We start from the raw sequence: 19,430 nt of genomic DNA, 5'->3' as shown, positions 1-19,430 counted from the left end.
GTTCCCTTTCTACTTCACACACATACTTCACACACATACAAAAAAGTGTTGTTGGTTGTGGTAGGCTATATTGGATAAACATCAAAAAGTGCTAAGAACTATAACAAGATTAAAATAATCTATTTTTCTTTTGTGGTAACACATGTGCTGCATTAGCCCTGCGACTTAGCACTTGCTGTCATGATTTTAAAAGGATTGCATTCTATATGATATGTTGATATTCTATCAACCCTCTACGCACAGTCGCACACCTTGGCAATAGAATCGCCATTGGATAAATCTTTTTAGTTTACTCGCCAGACTGATCAGCTTAAATTTGTAAAATGGCACACATTTTAAATATCTGAATGTACACTCTTAACATCAGTCAATCAAGCATATGATGATAAGCAACTTTAGTAATTATAACTAAAACTTGGTAACCATATGAATGCATATTTGTCATTTTAACTGAACTTAAGACTGGTGGTTGTGTTTACGATAATGTTGGTCATTCAGTGTTTCTGTAAAAAAAGAGATAATAGTAAAAGATAATAGTAATTATTATTAAAATATAATAATACTACTGCTGATTCTACTACTAATAATAACAATATACATACAATCCACTAAGGATTGATGAGCTGCTGGGTTCATGAATATTAATCACGTTGTCGGCGTTCGCTCGAACTGATTTGCTGAAATCAAAACAGGGATGTGTGTCAGCCAATAAGATCGCTCAATCACATTAGTTTCCTCCCACTACCGTAGAAACCGGCATATATTCTGCTTGTTCTTAAAAGCTGAATAATTCCAAATGAACTCTGTTATTTTGACAGGAAAATACAACAAAGAATATCGTTTACATGTAGGGCGTCGATTCTGTGTGGTATGTAAGGCTCTCTCGCTCTCTCTCTCTCTTTGCGTGTGTAATAAACAGTGCTCTCAGCAAAGCAACGGCGAGTCTAGTGTTTACGGTACATCAAATGTAGGCTACGCTTGGGCACAGATCGCTTGACAGAGCGAAACTCTCAAGCAATGATCAGTCAGTCAGAGTGTTCAACGAGTGAAAATATATCTATGCGAGACTTATACTTAGCCTCTTACACACACTGGCGAGTAAAATCTGAGAATTTATTAGCCAATGGCTAATGATAGACATTATTTAGTCGCCCAGAGTGAAGATTTAATCGCGTATGCGAGTGATTTACTCGCAATGTAGAGCGTTGTCTATTAATGGATTCAATTGTATTATATAGTATTATATGATATCCCCATAGATCATAAGCAGTGTCTCAGAACAAGCTGTTTGCAGATTGTTGCTTTTGTGACATCACAAATGCTTAGGCCCCAACCACGACTGCTGATGGACTCTGCCCTATTAGCATAGACCCCGCCCTGAGTGAGCTGTACACAGTTCGCCATGTTTATCTCCTTGCCAGAGCATTTAACAGTAGCATTCAAGTGAGAAATTAATTCTTATTAAAGCTACTAAAGCTTTCATTTTTTTCTGTTTTTCTTTTGTTTGATTCACATATTCACATATTATGCTGCTTTCACTTTAATACACAGAGCTAATATACTCTCACCTAAAGTATTATTAGGAACACCATACTAACTAATACTGTGTTTGACCCCCTTTTGCCTTCAGAACTGCCTTAATTCTACGTGGCATTGATTCAACAAGGTGCTGAAAGGTGCATTTGTGGGATGCACATCCAGGGCACGAACCTCCCGTTCCACCACATCCCAAAGATGCTCTATTGGGTTGAGATCTGGTGACTGTGGGCGCCATTTTAGTACAGTGAACTCATTGTCATGTTCAAGAAACCAATTTGAAATGATTCGAGCTTTGTGACATGGTGCATTATCCTGCTGGAAGTAGCCATCAGAGGATGGGTACATGGTGGCCATTAAAGGGATGGACATGGTCAGAAACAATGCTCAGGCCGTGGCATTTAAACGATGCCCAATTGGCACTAAGGGGCCTAAAGTGTGCCAAGAAAACACCCCCCACACCATTACACCACCACCACCAGCCTGCACAGTGGTAACAAGGCATGATGGATCCATGTTCTCATTTTGTTTACGCCAAATTCTGACATGTGAATGCCTCAACAGAAATCAAGACTCATCAGACCAGGCAACATTTTTCCAGTCTTCAACTGTCCAATTTTGGTGAGCTCTTGCAAATTGTAGACTCTTTTTCCTATTTGTAGTGGAGATGAGTGGTACCCGGTGGGGTCTTCTGCGGTTGTAGCCCATCCGCCTCAAGGTTGTGCGTGTTATGGGTTCAAAAATGCTTTGCTGCATAGTGCACACCTCGGTTGTAACGAGTGGTTATTTCAGTCAAAGTTGCTCTTCTATCAGCTTGAATCAGTCGGCCTATTCTCCTCTGACCTCTAGCATCAACAAGGCATTTTCGCCCACAGGACTGCCGCATACTGGATGTTTTTCCCTTTTCACACCATTCTTTGTAAACCCTAGAAATGGTTGTACGTGAAAATCCCAGTAACTGAGCAGATTGTGAAATACTCAGACCGGCCCTTCTGGCACCAACAACCATGCCACGCTCAAAATTGCAAAATTCACCTTTCTTTCCCATTCTGACATTCAGTTTGGAGTTCAGGAGATTGTCTTGACCAGGACCATTGAAGCAACTGCCATGTGATTGGTTGATTAGATAATTGCATTAATGAGAAATTGAACAGGTGTTCCTAATAATCCTTTAGGTGAGTGTACACATGCGATTTTTGACCTTACCATGTGTGTATTTGACAGTTTAAGCAGAATAAGACTTGAAAGAGAACTTCGTTTAATACACACGGGACCCATTGTCTGCCATCCAGCTTTCTGTGCACGTGCTTCGGATGTATGTGCTCAGAAAACCATATATCAAAAGGGAAAAAAAAACGATTCATCGCAAAAAAATGTTTAGCCCAGCCATATTGGTAACTGACCACAGTGATGCAGAGAAAAGTAATGGTTATTCTTACAATTCTGTCAGAAAATTGTTTAGCTTACTTCTCAGTGGACTTGAGAAGCTGCTGATGTTTCAAATTGTCATGATTCTGCCATCATGTTATTGATTATTCCTAGTCTTGTGGCAGGATCATGACAGAACCAATGTTTTGTGTACAAGCGCATGGCCAATTGTTTGGCCATGTGCTTGTGTTGTCTCGTTACATTACCCCGCCCCCTTGTTATCCTCGTCTCGTCATTATTGTCTAGTCAGTTTCACCTGTCCTTGTCATTAGTGTTCCCTTTATAATCCCCTTGTGTTTGCTGTCCTGTGTCGGTTCATTGTTTGATGTAAGTGACATACGTTGTGTGCATCTAGCTGTAAGTAATCTGTTGAGAATCTGTTATTCAAGAAGTGTCTGTTCCTGTCATAGCTGTTAGTTATTTGTTTTCTTATCTGTCAAGTCCTAGTCGTGTTGTTAGTCTTTGTTTTTGCCCACAAGTCAAGTTTTGCCCCCTCGTGGGTTTTGTTTTCTGTTTTGTTCCTCAATAAACCCTGTGTGAGTGCATTCAGTCTGTTTCTGGGTTCATCTATCTGCATCCACATAACACAAATCACTGTTGATGGTCTGGATCACTTTATTTTGCATTACATGTTATGTAATTTACTATATTGTTCCTTAAATATTAAGATAGTCCACAAACATTTCTATGCTTTGTCCTACAAAATGTAGGACATGTACATAACATGTACAAAACTTCACTCTAATAATCCCATTATTCCTGCAGACATCAGCAGTTTATTTTCAGATACAAGAGAGGTACCAACTATCCTCATCTGTATCTGTTCTGATGTAGAAGTAAATCCAGTGCATTGATACACTTACACGTAGAGTAATTATGTGAAAGTGCCCCTGGAGTGACTTGAAGTTGGCTCCAAATCCTTATCACGTGTCACAAACCTGTCAGTGGCATCCTGATGTAATTGTGGGGCATAATAATTATGTTGATTTGAAACAACCCCTGTCACACTTTACCTCCCAGTCCCTTTTTGTCACTCTTGTTTATTAACAAAAAATGTTGGTGTCGCTTAATCAGTGTGAAGATAGACCTGGCTCTAAACAGAAATAGCTCAGACTGCAGGAAGGAAGTCCTCACAATGTACTGAGCTTACTTTCTAAGCTCAGTTAAAACTGTCTGAGCTGCACAGCTTAGGGAAAGAGAAATTCACTTCTTGCCAAATGCCAGTCAGGACAATAGTTCCGCCCACCACAAAATAATTATGTTTAACCTGGTATTTAATATTTTATGTCATTTTAAAATTCAAATAGTCAAAAACTAAAATGGGTAATTAAATGTAACACATCATGTTAAAATTTATCATCTTTTATTGGAAAATTGAACAACATGTTGTTATTGTCTTAATCTTTTAAACAACTGAGATAGTGATCAAGCTATACATTTTATAAAAATCACCTGTCAAGTCTATAATACATATTACATCAGCATATGAGAGCCAAATTGGATGACTACAGGGACTCATCTCAAGATCACTCATTTAACAGTTCAAGAGTTGTGAGAAAATGAGACGCGTGTGAGCATGTGCAGCAACGGCAGGTCTTAAAGTGACAGCAGCCACTAATACTGTCTGTCATTAGCCTGGTTAAAACCAGACCATTCTCAGTTGTAACTGAGTTATGGTCTGGCAAAGCGTCATAGACAAATCATTTCCAGAGGGGCGTCACCAACGGACGTCGCGGATAGACCTAAACCCAATCAGAGCGATGAAGGAGATGGCGTATGCAGAGCGGTGGAGAAATATCTCCGTGTGTAGTTCTTTGCTCTGTTTTTAACAAAAAGGAAACGTTCAAATCGCTTAAAACAGACGCGATAGCTAATTCGAACGAGTGATGTTCGACGGCGGCATCCATCTTTGTAATGTAGGCTACAAAATCTGCTTCAAAATCCCAGCGCTGTCGTCATCGTGTAAAGCCCGCCCCAACGTTTCTGATTGGTGCCGCGATTTCGACGGATTGGAAATCGGCTTGAATGAGCTCTTTGCCAGACTAACTTTCAGAGCAAATCTAAATTTGCCGGAAGTTGTCTGGGTTTTCCCAGGCTAGTCTGTCATTAAAGTTAACCATAGAACAAATGGAACAGAGCGAACTACTCACTGCTCTTGACTAAAAAACTTTTGTAGCTTTAATAAGGATTAATCTGAATTTAATTTAGAATTTATGCAGTGCAGACTGTTTGATAATTTTATTAAATTTCTGTATATTACAGGTAGGAATGGCACAGGTAAATATGACATTATTATGGGTTTATGTGAGGATTGTTTTAAGTTCACTTCAATGAAAAGTTGTTATATTTTTTGAAACCTAATAAATGTTAATTTTTTTTATAGCTTTCAATACACTGTAATGTTAAATGGCTATAATTGATGTTTAAAATTGGGGGGGGGGTCATTTTCATCGAATGTTTGAGATCAACTGGGAAATGATTACATTGTAAAATATATTAAACATGCAGATCCTGTTGTAAATAATAGTGAAAAATATTTTTTGTTGTTGTTCCATTATTACCCCTTTGCAGAGTCTTTTAGCAGCTTGGAGGAAAAATAAGTACACTTTAGCATACCTTTTAAAAGAGTCATTACTTACTTATTACTGAAATAATATTCTTCATAATAAGAATATACTTTTGTGCGAATTGAATGCAATGTTTAAATGTTTATTAAATGCAATTAGCTGAACTTGATAGTCAATAGGACTACAAGTGTATTTACAAAAGTACTGACAAGAATTTATAAACTATAATATATAATGTCATTTCTTTTGAAACTTGTATGTATTTAAATATATATATATAGACTATATTTCTATATCTATTTCTATATTTCTATATTTTATTTCAGTAGTATATTTTCTGCAAGTATAGTTTTATAAAAAATATACTTTTAAGATTTGAAAAACACATTCAGTACAATTAAGTGCAAAGGGGCATAAAGTAAATTAGCATTAGCTATTTTAAACAACTTGATATACATGCCTATATGATTTTTCCCAAGAGTCCTTTACTACAACAAGATTATGTTGCGATCTTAGATATACATATGCCACCATATGTCGTAGCCCTGCTCTTAACATTTATTGACCTGTCTAGCCTACTTTTTCCTTTTTGCTCTAAGTATCCATATATGCAACACTAGGCAGTGAAATGTTATTTGAGCAATGGTGACTGTTAAGTCCGAAGTTGTAAAGTGTTGTATGTCTTAGATCTATTCATTAACTGACGCTGCGGATCCTGCTAATTCCCCAATAAGTTATTAAAGGATTAGTTCACTTTTAAAAAAACTTTTGCTGATAATTTACTCACCCCCATGTCATCCAAGATGTCCATGTCTTTCTTTCTTCAGTCGAAAAGAAATTAAGGTTTTTGATGAAAACATTCCAGGATTTTTCTCCATATAATGCACTTTGCTGGGCACCAAACGGTTCAAGGTCTAAAAGACAGTTTCAGTGCAAACTGCAAACTGTTCAAAGGGCTTTAAACGATTCCAGACGATGAATAAGGGTCTTATCAAGCGAAACGATCGCTCATTTCAAAAATAAATAACAAAGTTTAAGTTTAATAATGTCAAATGCTCGCCTTGCTCTGTTCTGTGATGCACGTTCGTGACTCTCCTGTTCGAACTCGTTCATCAAAATGAACAAATCTTTTTTCGAGTCATTTGGTTCATTTAACGAACGAAATGAACGAATTGACTCGGAAAAAGATTCGTTCATTTTGATGAACGAGTTCGAACAGGAGGAGAGTCACACAGAACAGAGCAAGGCGAGCATTTGAGCTTATAAAACTTAAACTTTGTTATTTCTTTTTTAAATGAGCGATCGTTTCGCTTGATAAGGCAAGGCAAGGCAAGGCAAGTTTATTTATATAGCACATTTCATACACAATGGCAATTCATAGTGCTTTACATAGAAGAAATTAAAATAATCAAAACAAATAAGAATAATTAAAACAGTTTAGAATAAAAAATCAAATAAAGTAGTACTGGTCCACCCCTATCTGAGATGGAAGAGATTGAGCCGGTTTACGGTGCCACTGGACCTCTAGCCCAGGGACGTACTCTGCTGGGGTGGTGCTACACCAGTAATGCCCAGCGGGGCCCCCACAGAGCACGCTTCATGTGCGCTGTCTGCTGCCGTTACCCTTAACGACGCTCTCAGCGACTTCTTATACAGCAGTATAACTTACTCCTTCACTCGCCTCATCGGAGTGAAGACTCTCCCGCTCTCCTTCAAAATCTCTTCCAGAGATTATAAAAATAAATAAATTAGAAATTAGAAAACAAACAAAGAAAAAACCAGTACAGTAAAAACAGTCGGACGAACAGTGGTACAGTGCTCATTCAGTAAATGCATAGCTAAACAGATGTGTTTTGAGTCTGGATTTGAAAGTGACTACTGTAGGAGCACATCTGATCTCCTCTGGAAGCTGGTTCCAGCTGCGGCTGGCATAATAACTAAAAGCAGACTCTCCAGGCTTAGAGTGAACCCTTGGTATTTCTAGCTGATATGATCCTAATGATCTGAGTGATCTGTTAGGTTTATATTCAGTGAGCATATCTGCAATATATTGAGGTCCTAGCCCATTGAATGATTTATATACCAGTAATAATACTTTAAAATCAATCCTAAATGTAACTGGGAGCCAGTGTAAAGACCTGAGGACTGGTGTGATATGTTCATATTTTCTGGTTCTGCTCAGAATCCTGGCAGCAGCGTTCTGTATGAGCTGCAACTGTCTTATGGTCTTTTTAGGAAGGCCAGTGAGGAGTCCATTACAATAATCCACCCTGCTGGTGATAAAAGCATGCACAAGTTTCTCTAAGTCTTGATTGGAAACAAAGCATCTAATTCTTGCAATATTTTTCAGATGATAGTATGCTGATTTAGTTATTGCTTTGACATGACTACTGAAACTAAGGTCTGACTCTAGAGACACACCAAGATTCCTGACTTGATTTTTAGTTGTTAGACCCCTAGCGTCAAGGTATGCATCCACCTTGAGAACTTCATCTTTGTTTCCAAACGCAATGACTTCAGTTTTGTCTTTGTTTAACTGAAGAAAGTTTTGGCACATCCAACCGTTGACTTCATCAATGCATTGGCACAGGCAGTCAATGGGTCTGTAGTCGTTAGGCGATAGGGCTAAGTAGAGCTGTGTGTCGTCTGCATAGCTGTGGTAAGCAATTTTGTTCTTTCTCATTATTTGGCTTATTGGGAGCATATACAGGTTGAACAGGAGTGGTGCAAGAATTGAGCCTTGAGGGACTCCGCAAGTCATGGATGTCCACTCAGACTTATGGTCTCCTATACTCACATAATAACCTCTCCCTTCTAAGTATGACCTGAACCATTTTAGGACTATCCCAGAAAGCCCCACCCAGTTTTCCAGCCTGTCAAGAAGTATGTCGTGATCAACAGTGTCAAATGCAGCACTGAGGTCGAGTAGTACCAGCACTGATAATTTGCCTGTATCAGTATTTAAGCGAATATCGTTTATTATCTTTATGAGCGCTGTCTCTGTGCTGTGATGCGATCGGAAACCAGATTGAAAAAGTATCCATTTGAGCTTAAGAATTTGTTCAGCTGATTGAAGACAACTTTTTCAATGATCTTGCCTATGAAAGGAAGATTTGAGATCGGTCTATAGTTGCTCAAGATGGTCTTATCCAGATTGCTCTTTTTCAGGAGGGGCTTGACAACTGCAGTTTTCAGGGAGTTTGGAAAACTACCAGAGAGAAGTGAGGCATTTACCACTTCTAGGAGATCTGCTTCTAAGCTGTTTAACACACTTTTGAAAAAAGATGTGGGAAGTGCGTCAAGGGCGCAGGTTGATGTTTTAAGGTGCTGTACGGTTTCTTCCAAAATTGTGCCTTCAATTTCTTCGAAAACAGACAAAGTAACTACTTTCTCAGGTTGTTGTTTGATCTGTCTGACCCCAGCGCAACTCAAGGATGAGCTGATCACCTTTCTGATATTATTGATTTTCTCAGAGAAGAAAGAAGCAAACTCACTGCACTTGCTGTCGGAGAGCATTTCACTGGGAATCTGGCTTGGGGGGTTTGTCAGTCTCTCTATAGTAGCAAAAAGTGTGCGTATGTTGTTTAAGTTTCTGTTTATAATATTCGAGAAGAAGGTCTGTCTAGCTTTGCCTAGTTCAATATTAAAAGCATGGATGCTGTCTTTGTAGATGTTATAATGGACTACAAGTTTTGTCTTCCGCCACATGCGCTCTGCTCTTCTGCATTGTCTTTTCATATTTTGCACAGCTGTTGAGTTTCTCCAAGGTGCTTTTTGTCTACCACTATTCTTCCTGACTTTCACAGGAGCAATATCATCAATAACACTTTTAACTTTTGAGTTAAAAGAATCAAGGAGAAAATCAACAGAGTCAGCAGATATGCTTGGTTTTAAAGATATGGCCTTCATAAATAGCACACTAGTGTTCTCATTTATGCATCTCTTCTTGACAGACACAGATCTAGCTTCAATGGCAGGAGAGATCAATATATCAAAGAAAATACAGAAATGATCAGACAGTGCTACATCCTTAATAACAATCGATGAGATGTTTAAACCCTTACTGATAAGTAAATCTAGAGTGTGTCCATGATTGTGTGTGGGACCATGTACATGCTGAGTCAGATCAAACGTTTTTAAAACAGTTTTGATTTCTTTTGCCATATTGTTTTCTGCATTATCTATGTGAATGTTAAAATCTCCAGCAATGGCAAAACAGTCAAACTCTGAGGAAATTGTTGATAGCAGTTCTGTAAAGCCCTCAGCAAAGGCTGGAGAGTATTTTGGAGGCCTGTAAATAATGATAAGTAAAATACGTGGAGCACCTTTTAACACAATACCCAGATATTCGAAAGACGGGTAATTCCCAAATGATATTTGCTTACATTGATAGACATCTTTAAAAAGAGCAGCTAAGCCCCCGCCTCTCTTAGCCGCTCTGCAGACACTCATAAAAGTAAAGTTAGGAGGGGATGTTTCATTGAGGACTGTTCCACTGCAGCTGTCTTCTAACCAAGTTTCATTTAGAAACAGAAGTCCAGGTTGTATGTGGTTATTAAATCGTTGACTAGAAGTGATTTATTTTTAAGTGAGCGGATGTTTAAAAGTGCTAACTTAACAGTCTTACTTTTTGTCCCCACTGCAATCTTAGTTTGGTGCGTAATAGGCACCAGATTAGATGGGTTTGCTGTACGGCTTTTGAAGGCCTTACATTTTCTATCATGTAATTGAACGGCAATAGAGAAAGATTCAGGCACACTGGGTTCCCGCTTGTTTTGTAAACATTTAAGAAAGTTACTGTTTTCATAGCGGGGACCCGACACATATCACTGAGAGCTGGTATCAGTTGTTTTTGGTTCACCTCGAGCCGCTGGAGGAGGGTGTGAGCCCTGGCGCTGTGGCAGAGGCCAAAGAGCTCTCACAGGAGGAGGGGGAGGGCGAGCTGGGCCCGCAGGCTTTGGTGGTTGTGGGGCCTGCCGTTTTTTGGTTGACATCTGGGGACTTGCAGTAAAAGAGTGCGATAGTTTGGTTCCAGCAGACACCAGTTTTTCCATTTTCTCTGAGAAGCACAGAAGTGGAGATGCTGGAGAGAGGGATAACGTGTCTGGGGAGAGGGGCTGTTGCTGTAATATGCTGTCCTGGCCCTTATGCTGTCCTGGCCCTTATGAATAAGACCCTTATTCATCGTCTGGTGTCGTTTAAAGCCATTTGAACAGTTTGCAGTTTGCACTGAAACTGTCTTTTGGACCTTGAACCGTTTGGTGCCCAGCAAAGTGCATTATATGGAGAAAAATCATGGAATGTTTTCATCAAAAACCTTAATTTCTTTTCGACTGAAGAAAGAAAGACATGGACATCTTGGATGACATGGGGGTGAGTAAATTATCAGCAAAAGTTTTTTTTAAAGTGAACTAATCCTTTAAGGTTTAAACTGCGGACAGGAGTGATTAGCTTTCGTGCATTATTGTTAGGGCCATGGCTAGTGCCCGACTCTTACCTAACACATCGTCATAAAATGAGCTTTACTCCGAGCGCCAGCACCTGTTCCAACAATACCACCACAATAGTCCTAATTAACACACACACACACTCATTCACTCACACTTCTTTGAGCCAGGATGTGACCATTTAGGAATTTTGTAACGACCAAGAGAGAAACATATATTTTTATCTAAGTGAATGTCTTGTTATTGGCTTAGTAAAGACCCCATTAAAATTATTTTCTAGGTTGACAAATTATCTTCATTATAGTCATTTATAATGTTCCAAATGTTCTTTTGAACTTTCTATTCATCAAAGAACCCTCTATTATGTTACCATGGTTTCCACACAAATATTAATCAGCACAACTGTTTTCAACATTGATCATTATAAAAATAATAATAATCTTGAGCAGCAAATCAGCATATTAGAATGATTTCTGAAGGATCATGTGACACTAAAGATGGAAGTAATGATGCTGAAAATTCATTTTTGACATCACAGGAATAAATTAGCCTACATTTTAATATATTTAAAGAATAGAAAACTGTTCAATTGTAATATTATTTCTCTGATACTGTTTTTACTGTATCTTTGAGCAAATAAATGCAGCTTTTGCAAGCAGTAGACATGAAAAAATAGACATGAAACAAATGTTACTGTCCTACACTTTTGAATGGTAGTGTATCGTATAGATGCAGTTCAAGCTAACAGACATGGACAAATACCACAAAAATCCAATTATGATTTCATGGAGTGTTTAAAAGGATAATATCCTCTCTCGTCAGAAGACCACACTAGTAAATGACTAGTTTAGAACAGAGAAACATCTGAATGCTTGAGTTACAGTATATATATATATACAGGTTAGAGAGAACTATCAGTGTAATGGGGTTTGGTAGGAGAAACTACATTTATATGCTGTTTTTCAAAATCCAAGCATTGTCTTTTTGCAGGTGAAACACATTTTAGTAACAGAGACTGAATGAAAGATCAGCACTTAAGGCCACTGTGTGTTCTCGCTATTGGCGTGTTTTTGAGAGGATGAGTCATGGCTTCCACACTGTTAAATGTTGGAGGTGAGAGGTGTGGTGTGAACACCGATCGGCCCTCATATACAGAAACATTTCTGTGACATTCCTGTGACAGTTCCTAAGATGATCCTATTGTTATACAGTTGTGGTCAGAATTAATGGCACCCCTGGTAAATATGATCAAAAATGGCTGTAAAAAATAAATCTGCATTGTTTGTCCCTTTGATCTTTCATTAAAAAAATTAGCAAAAATCTAACCTTTCATTGAAGTAAAAGATTTGAAAGTGGGGGGTAAATCGCATTATGAAATAATGCTTTTCTCCAAAACAAGCTGGGCATAATTATTGGCTCCCTGTTTTTAAATACTTTTTCCAACCTCCTTTTCCCAAGATAAAAGCTCTGAGTCTTCTTCTATAATGCCTGATGAGATCCCCTGACAAGAGATCAGAGACCATTCCTTCATACAGAATCTCTCCAGATCCTTCAGATTCACAAGTTCATGTTGGTGCTTCTTCTCTTCAGTTCACCCCACTCATTTTATAGGGTTCAGTTTAGGGGACTGGGACATGTTGATTTTGATGTTTGTTTTGGACCGTTGTCCTGATGGAAGATCCAACCATGGCCCATTATAAGATGTCTAGCTGAGGCAGTCAGATTTTGATTTTTTTATCTGTTGGTATTTGCTAGAATCCATAATACCATGTATCTGAACAAGATGTCCAGGACCTCCATTTAACCGTAGGCATGGGGTACTTTTTATCCCTGTTTTATCCCTGTTTTTCGTTTCATCTGACCGTCTTTGGCCACTCAAACTTTCCTCCTCACCATACATTAAGACAATATAGACACATGTCCTCTTCCTGGCAGATTCGTAACTCTTTAGTTGATTGGAACTTCGTAATTATTGCCCTGATGGTCAAAACTGGGGATTTTCAATTATTTTCTCTTTTTTTTTTCAATTTTGTGATGCTCAACAATCTTTTGATGCACATCAGAACTATATTCTTTGGTTTTACTCATTGTGATGGATGATTAAGGGAATTTGGCCTTTGTGTTTCCACATAGGCCCTATTTAAACTCCTGTGAAACAAGTCATAGCTAGACAATTTCATGTTCTTAGTCACCCTGGTGTGCTAAAAAAAGGTAAATATTAATGTTGATTGCACAGTGCACACTGATTGATAAAGTTGATATGGTTTTTGTTTTTGAAGAATTAGTGGCTCTCTTCTCTCTCTGCACTTTTTTTTTATAGATCTTCACACTTCTTAGCTATATGGTTAAAAATAGAGTCCCAATGGAGTCATTTTGCCCAGTGAATGTAGGGCAGTACAGAGACAGAGGCACAGGATCTCTGATGGAGTGGGGTCACGTTAGCGTGGGGATTTACACAAGTCATGGCATTATCCTCAGTTACACATCTGTAGTGTAGTGTGGAGGGAAACACACCTGATCCTGAAATATTTTACTGCTTTATTTTATTTACTTTTCAAAGGCTTGTAAGCTACAGTTTGCACTGTTTCAATAAATGGAACTAATTTTCTCCACACATCTTTGATTCATTTTGTCCAGCATTGGCAAGCTGTAGACTCTGTCCAGTCAGACATATATTGTGTAATTGATGTTTTTCGTTTTCAGTTCAATTAATTCAATCCAAGTAAATTGAACACTCAAGAGATGTCACCAAAATCACTCTGTCCCCTTTAAATCTTTCAGAAAATGATGTAAGTGTATCGAATTATATGGAATTGTATCGTTGGCTGAATATCATGATATATATCGTATCGTGAGCTGAATATCTTGTATCGTATTGTATCGTGAGATTAGTGTATCGCTACAGCCCTAATCCATAGGCTGCATGGATGCGCAGGGAGTTCTTAGAACAGAACCATACCGACCAATCCAAACTGTATGCTAATTATCAATCGTATTTGACGATAGTGATCCTGACAGAATTGTAATATTACTGACACATACATACTCATCCATCCATCTTCTCAACTCTCTCCTCCTCTCCATTTGTTCATTCATACATTCACTTATAATACCATGATCAGATTCAGGGATAGTGCAGGATGCACATACTGCACACATGCACAAAGACAATAAGATAACTGAACAATATTTTTTAAAAATGTAATCATTAAAGGGATAGTTCACCCAAAGATGAAAGTTTTGTCATTGTTTACTCACCCTCAAGTTTAACTAGGTGAACTATAATGATTGAAACCAAACGGTTTGGAACTCCTCTTACCCTATCATGTTAGATTATACAGTTCAGCAATGTGTTGATTTTGATCCAATCACTGTTTCTGGTTTTGGAGTTGTAGGATATGTTTTCAGGGATGATTTGATTAGATTTTTTCAACAAAAGACACGTCTTATTAGCTCAACATTCAACAACAATCGCTGTGATATCTGCTGAGTCACTAAACCCATAGTCAGCTACAAAGGCTAAAATATAATGTTGTGAATGATAATATTATACATAAGATAAAAATGTTATATAACAGATAAAACATTACAGAGTCATTTCTGCTCACACATCTTAAATATCTGGAACATGTTCATCACTTTCAGTAGCAAAAGTTTTTGTTTTTGCCTCAAGCTTGGATCATTTTTGACCCTTGTCTCTGCACATTAAGCTGTGACAGGAAGGGTAATATGCTCTATTTTAACATTGAAAAAACAACACATCTTAAAGGGAAGTAACTTATTGGAGATCCTCTTTTTTAACCACTGTATATTCCTTCTTGTTTTAGACTGATTCCTAGTTGAAATCTCACAGTGTGTCCCCCCCCCCACAAAGATGGCAATATCTGAAATTCTTGTCCTTGTGGGGACATTTTTGGTCCTCATGAGGAAAACTCATATTAAGTGATGAAAATGTAAAAATGCAGAAAGTTTTTTGTGATGGGTAGAATTAGGGTTAGAGGACAGATTCAGAATATACAATATATTTTACAGTATAAAAATCATTATGACTATAGAATGTACCCATAAAACATGAAAACCCAACGTGTGTGTGTGTGTGTGTGTGTGTGTGCGCGTGCGTGTGTGTGTGTGTGTGTGTGTGTGTGTGCGTGCGTGTGTGTGTGTGTGTTTCTTCTGCCCTTATGTGATAGCACTGCAGTCGACCTTCAGATAAACATTGAACTGGAAAACTGTCATCTGCCACAAATAGTCACAATAATAGAGAGAAGGACAGAAAGACAGGGAATGTGATGAGAAGGACTTAGAGACAAGGACAAATGGTGTGGAGGGGGGTGTGATGGGGCCGTCACTGACTGCTGATGAGAGCTGTCACTGCTACACCCCACTAAAGCCTTCTGGAGGACAACAAAACGACTACCTGAAACACAGACACACATCCTCTTTCTAACATCTGAATTTCACAAACAACACATGCACACTGTCTAATTCACCCCAAGGTCACTTGATGTAAGAGCTTTGTGAGGCACAATATGCAATAGCGGTCAAACCGCCACTCTGTTGCAGTTCTCATGGGATTCTGCATTTATTTAACAATATAATAATCAAATGATGTAAACAGTACAATAAATTATAAATAAATTTTTTTTTTTCATAATTCATTTTTTTTAATAAATTCATAAAATATGAAAATAATCTATTGTTTTTGAGACAATTAATATGCAGTAAATATGAGGAAATTATAAATAAAAACAAAAAATTGATGCATTAGGCTAGATAACAAAAATATGAGATGGTAGGAAAAAAATACGAAAATACGTTGTAATCCTTTTGCATTCTTTCGCAAAATTGTACGTTCCCCAGAATTTCTTTTACTAGATTTGACTGAATAATGACACTAATTTTATAGAATAATCATTGTTTAAACATGGTTCACTCTATGTTAAAGTACGTTATTTAAAACTATTGCTCATGCTCCTCTTTTCTCATGCAGATAAATCAGATTCAAACTTCCAGAAGAATTCCACTGATGACGGGGATGACCTGTACACCTTCCTCTTGTCCAATCAAAGCTATGGCTCACATGAAGACCCCTCCTACTTTTCTGGCAGCATGGGCAGATCTGGTGACAAACATACATCCCGCACTGATGACTTCATTTCTGGATCCCATTCCCTCACGTTGACCTCGGACTCCGGCATCGAGATAAAATCCAGTGCAGACCCGACTAACAGCTCTCACAAGATACATGACTCTGAGAAAGCTTTTGACTCTTCTTACAACTACATGGACATCAGCCAGAAAGAGGACTCCTGTAGCTCACAGCGCCCCCTGGAGGACTGGAGGATGAGCGGCCTCTCAGAGCCCACCCAGTACACTAAACTGGAGAAGAGCCCATCACCGGTAGAAGTGGATGTGGAGGACATTGGCTCTGCAGAAGTTCTGGACTCTCAGACCTTCCCATATGTAGAGGAACCATCTGATGAAGAACTGTCAGATTATCAGCCCTATAGGTCTCCAGGTACCGGCAGCAGTGCCAGTCCAGTAAAGATCACTCTGACAGAAATGCCACCTACATCTGTATCGCCCACCACAGTCCAGCACAGCCCCACATTTACAGTGTCAGAGAAGGAGAGTATCCTGAGTCTTGGGCTGGAGGGAGTGCCCACCGTCACCCTCTCAGAGCCAGAGGATGAAAGCCCTGAGTCATCTACACCCCCTACAGGTAAGCATCATCATCCCACACAAGCACTTCACTGCAATGTATCCACTACACCATTGTTAATTCCCTCTGCTAGCTGACCTTATGGTCCTTTGTAGGTGTACTTGTCAATCTGGGAACTTTCATACATTTTATTCAATTTATTAATTTAGCTTCGCTTTTATCTAAAGTGATTGACAAATGAGCATCTTTACAACATACAATTCAAAGGAAACTGGTGAGAACCATTGATAATGTTTTCAGAGTACTCTACTGTTCAAAAGATTGGAGATTGGTTTTATGTTTTTTAAAAGAAGTTTCTTATGCTCACCAAGGCTTTAGTACATGTACATTACACATTTTTAACAATATATCACACATTTGCTAACACTGTTGGGTGCCTTGGCAGAGAAGATGGCTACAAGACACCTTACCTTTTTAAAAACACTCCCTCTCCTTTCTCTCTCCCTCTCTTTCTTTATAGAAGACTCTGACTCTCCATCAGAACCGAATATCCTGGCTGGTGAAACTAAAATCATGAGCTCCTTCCAAGACAAGACTCAAACGTCACCCACCTCACCCTCTCAACCTGCTTCCATGCAAGACAGTTCTCCAAATGAATTGAAGACTTCTCCTCCAAAACCCACCTTGCCTCTTTCCTCCCAGGATGTCAATGGTGGCAGCGCAGAATCTGGCGACTCTGAGATTGAGATGGTGTCTGAAGAGCCTAGTCCACAAGCTCCCAGCTCTGGCTACATGAGCTTCAGTAAGAGTCCCAGCACCTCTCCATCGACCACAGCTACAGCGCCTGTCCCGTCTTCTACTCCTGTGTTTGCCCCAAACCCTACTATGCAGTACAGCATCTTGAGGGAGGAGCGTGAAGCAGAGCTGGACAGTGAACTGGCTCTGGAGTCCTGCGGAGAGGAAAGTCCCAAAAAATTGACCCACAACTCCACAAAGGGCTTCAAGGAGAGCCCACAGCTGGTCAAAAAACCCACAACCCTGACTAATGCGACTAAAGAACCCATTATGACTCCCACTACACCTCCTCCGACCGTTCCAGCCCCAACCAGCGGTCCTAAAGAGAAGACATCCACCATGGAAGAGAAGCCTAAACCCAGCAGCACAACCCCCAGTCCCAGCCTGCCAGAGCTGAAGGTGGAGCATCCTGCTGGGGAGGTACACCAGAAAGAAAGAAGGCGCTCCAGTCAAGGCCGCAGGGGCTCTGGAAGAACGACTGTACCGCCCGTCGTTTTCCAGGGTCTATCCAGGGAGAAAGGTAAACACGTTCCCCAATCACTAATGGTCTCTTCAACACACAAGTTCTGACAGTCACTATATTGCATTTAAGTGCAGTTACTATTGAGCTACAGAGGGTTTTTGCATAGTTGAACTTCTATCTTCTTCCGTCTATCGGAGTATACATGACACAATGCGTAATTGAATTTTTAAAGGATTAAATGCACATCATCTCCTCTGTCTTTCGGAGCAAGTGCACAATGTGAATACGGATTAATGTGTCTGTTAGTTCAACTTTGCAAAAACAGACTGGAACAATTTCAGTCAGACTAAATGTATGGTCACATTTATTGTTGCTGTTGCTATTGTTGTTGCTTCGTACATCACTACACTATTGAAAATAGATAATGTAAACCTTTTTGTCCGCAAAATTTTGCTAATGAGCGCTTATATGACATTGTAAAAAGACTACAGTAAGAACAACTGAAATCTTTTAAAAATGCATGTAGACAAGAATTTGAGTGTTTTAATGGCATCTTTTAATTTAAAACTGCACAAATTACTCTTTAAATTCCAATCATTTTCAAATTAAAGAAATAGTTCACCAAAAAAAGAAAATAAAATTCTGTCATGTATGACTTTTACTCTTCTGTGGAGCTCAAAAGAAGATATTTTGAAGAATTTTGGTAATCATAGTTGAATTCGTAACCACCTTTCACCCTACTAGCGACAGCCCTGTTTGTACCAAAAAATACTATTTCTCAAAATAGTATTCCACTGAAGAAAGAAAATCATACAGGTTTGGAATGAGGGTGAGTAAATGATGGCTGAATTGAAATGTTTTGGGTGAACTGTCACTTTAAGGCCAGAAGTCTGTGATGCACTTCAATTAAATAAAACAACTGACTCACACTTATTGGCCTCACCCTGACCCTTCTAGGAGGAAACTCCCTTTGGCTTTAAAAGCAGGAAAAAACACATTTCAATGCCTCAATCCTGGGCATGCACAGGCCAGCTGACAGTTTACAGCTAATATTTTCCTAACATTATATAAATGAATTGTAGTATAAGACAGATGAAGCCTGGAGCTCAATAACACAACTCTCTGTAGCTCCATTAAAATGCATGTCAATATAATTAGTGTTGATCTAGCCAGGTAAGAATACTAAATACTGCTATTACTAAATTTAGGATAATGACGGTTTTTGTGTGACCCAGCAGTTCTGATGTGTGAGAATACTCAAAGTAATACAATGGACTCAGGTTTCATAGAGACATTTCCCGCTCAACTGTTTACTTCATGTGTCAATTCTGCTTTTTCACTAAGATCCCTCGTCATCCAACAGCATCAGTCCAGAAAAATACAACACAGTGTGATATAACATTTCTAATCATCTCCAGACCTCCAGAAGGTCATGCACATGAAATTTTAGCCTATATCAATTTTACAACACACATTTCTCACACAGTCCCCTGTGTCTTTAGTTAGGTGACTAATGTTTTAGATTTTATTTC

At 38.9% G+C, this 19,430-nt stretch overlaps 1 protein-coding gene across 2 annotated transcripts in view; it reads left to right on the top strand.

The window, feature by feature from the left end:
- rtn1b (reticulon 1b) overlaps window positions 1–19,430 on the top strand; it is a 39,222-nt gene that overhangs the window by 3,609 nt on the left and 16,183 nt on the right. The window contains exons 2-3 of one of the 2 annotated variants that reach the window (XM_056264446.1): window positions 15,969–16,700; window positions 17,164–17,955. In XM_056264446.1, the coding sequence (XP_056120421.1) occupies window positions 15,969–16,700; window positions 17,164–17,955 (1,524 nt within the window). Of the gene's footprint in view, window positions 1–15,968; window positions 16,701–17,160; window positions 17,956–19,430 lie in introns of both variants that reach the window. The other variant, XM_056264445.1, reaches the window with a different exon arrangement.

The sequence above is a fragment of the Rhinichthys klamathensis genome, unplaced genomic scaffold (assembly GCF_029890125.1).
Source record: "Rhinichthys klamathensis goyatoka isolate OS25496 unplaced genomic scaffold, OSU_Roscu_1.1 h1tg000221l_1, whole genome shotgun sequence".
In the NCBI taxonomy this organism is placed as follows: Eukaryota; Metazoa; Chordata; class Actinopteri; order Cypriniformes; family Leuciscidae; genus Rhinichthys; species Rhinichthys klamathensis.
The sequence above is the reverse complement of the archived record's forward strand: the minus strand, read 5'-3'. Positions and strand labels throughout refer to the sequence as shown.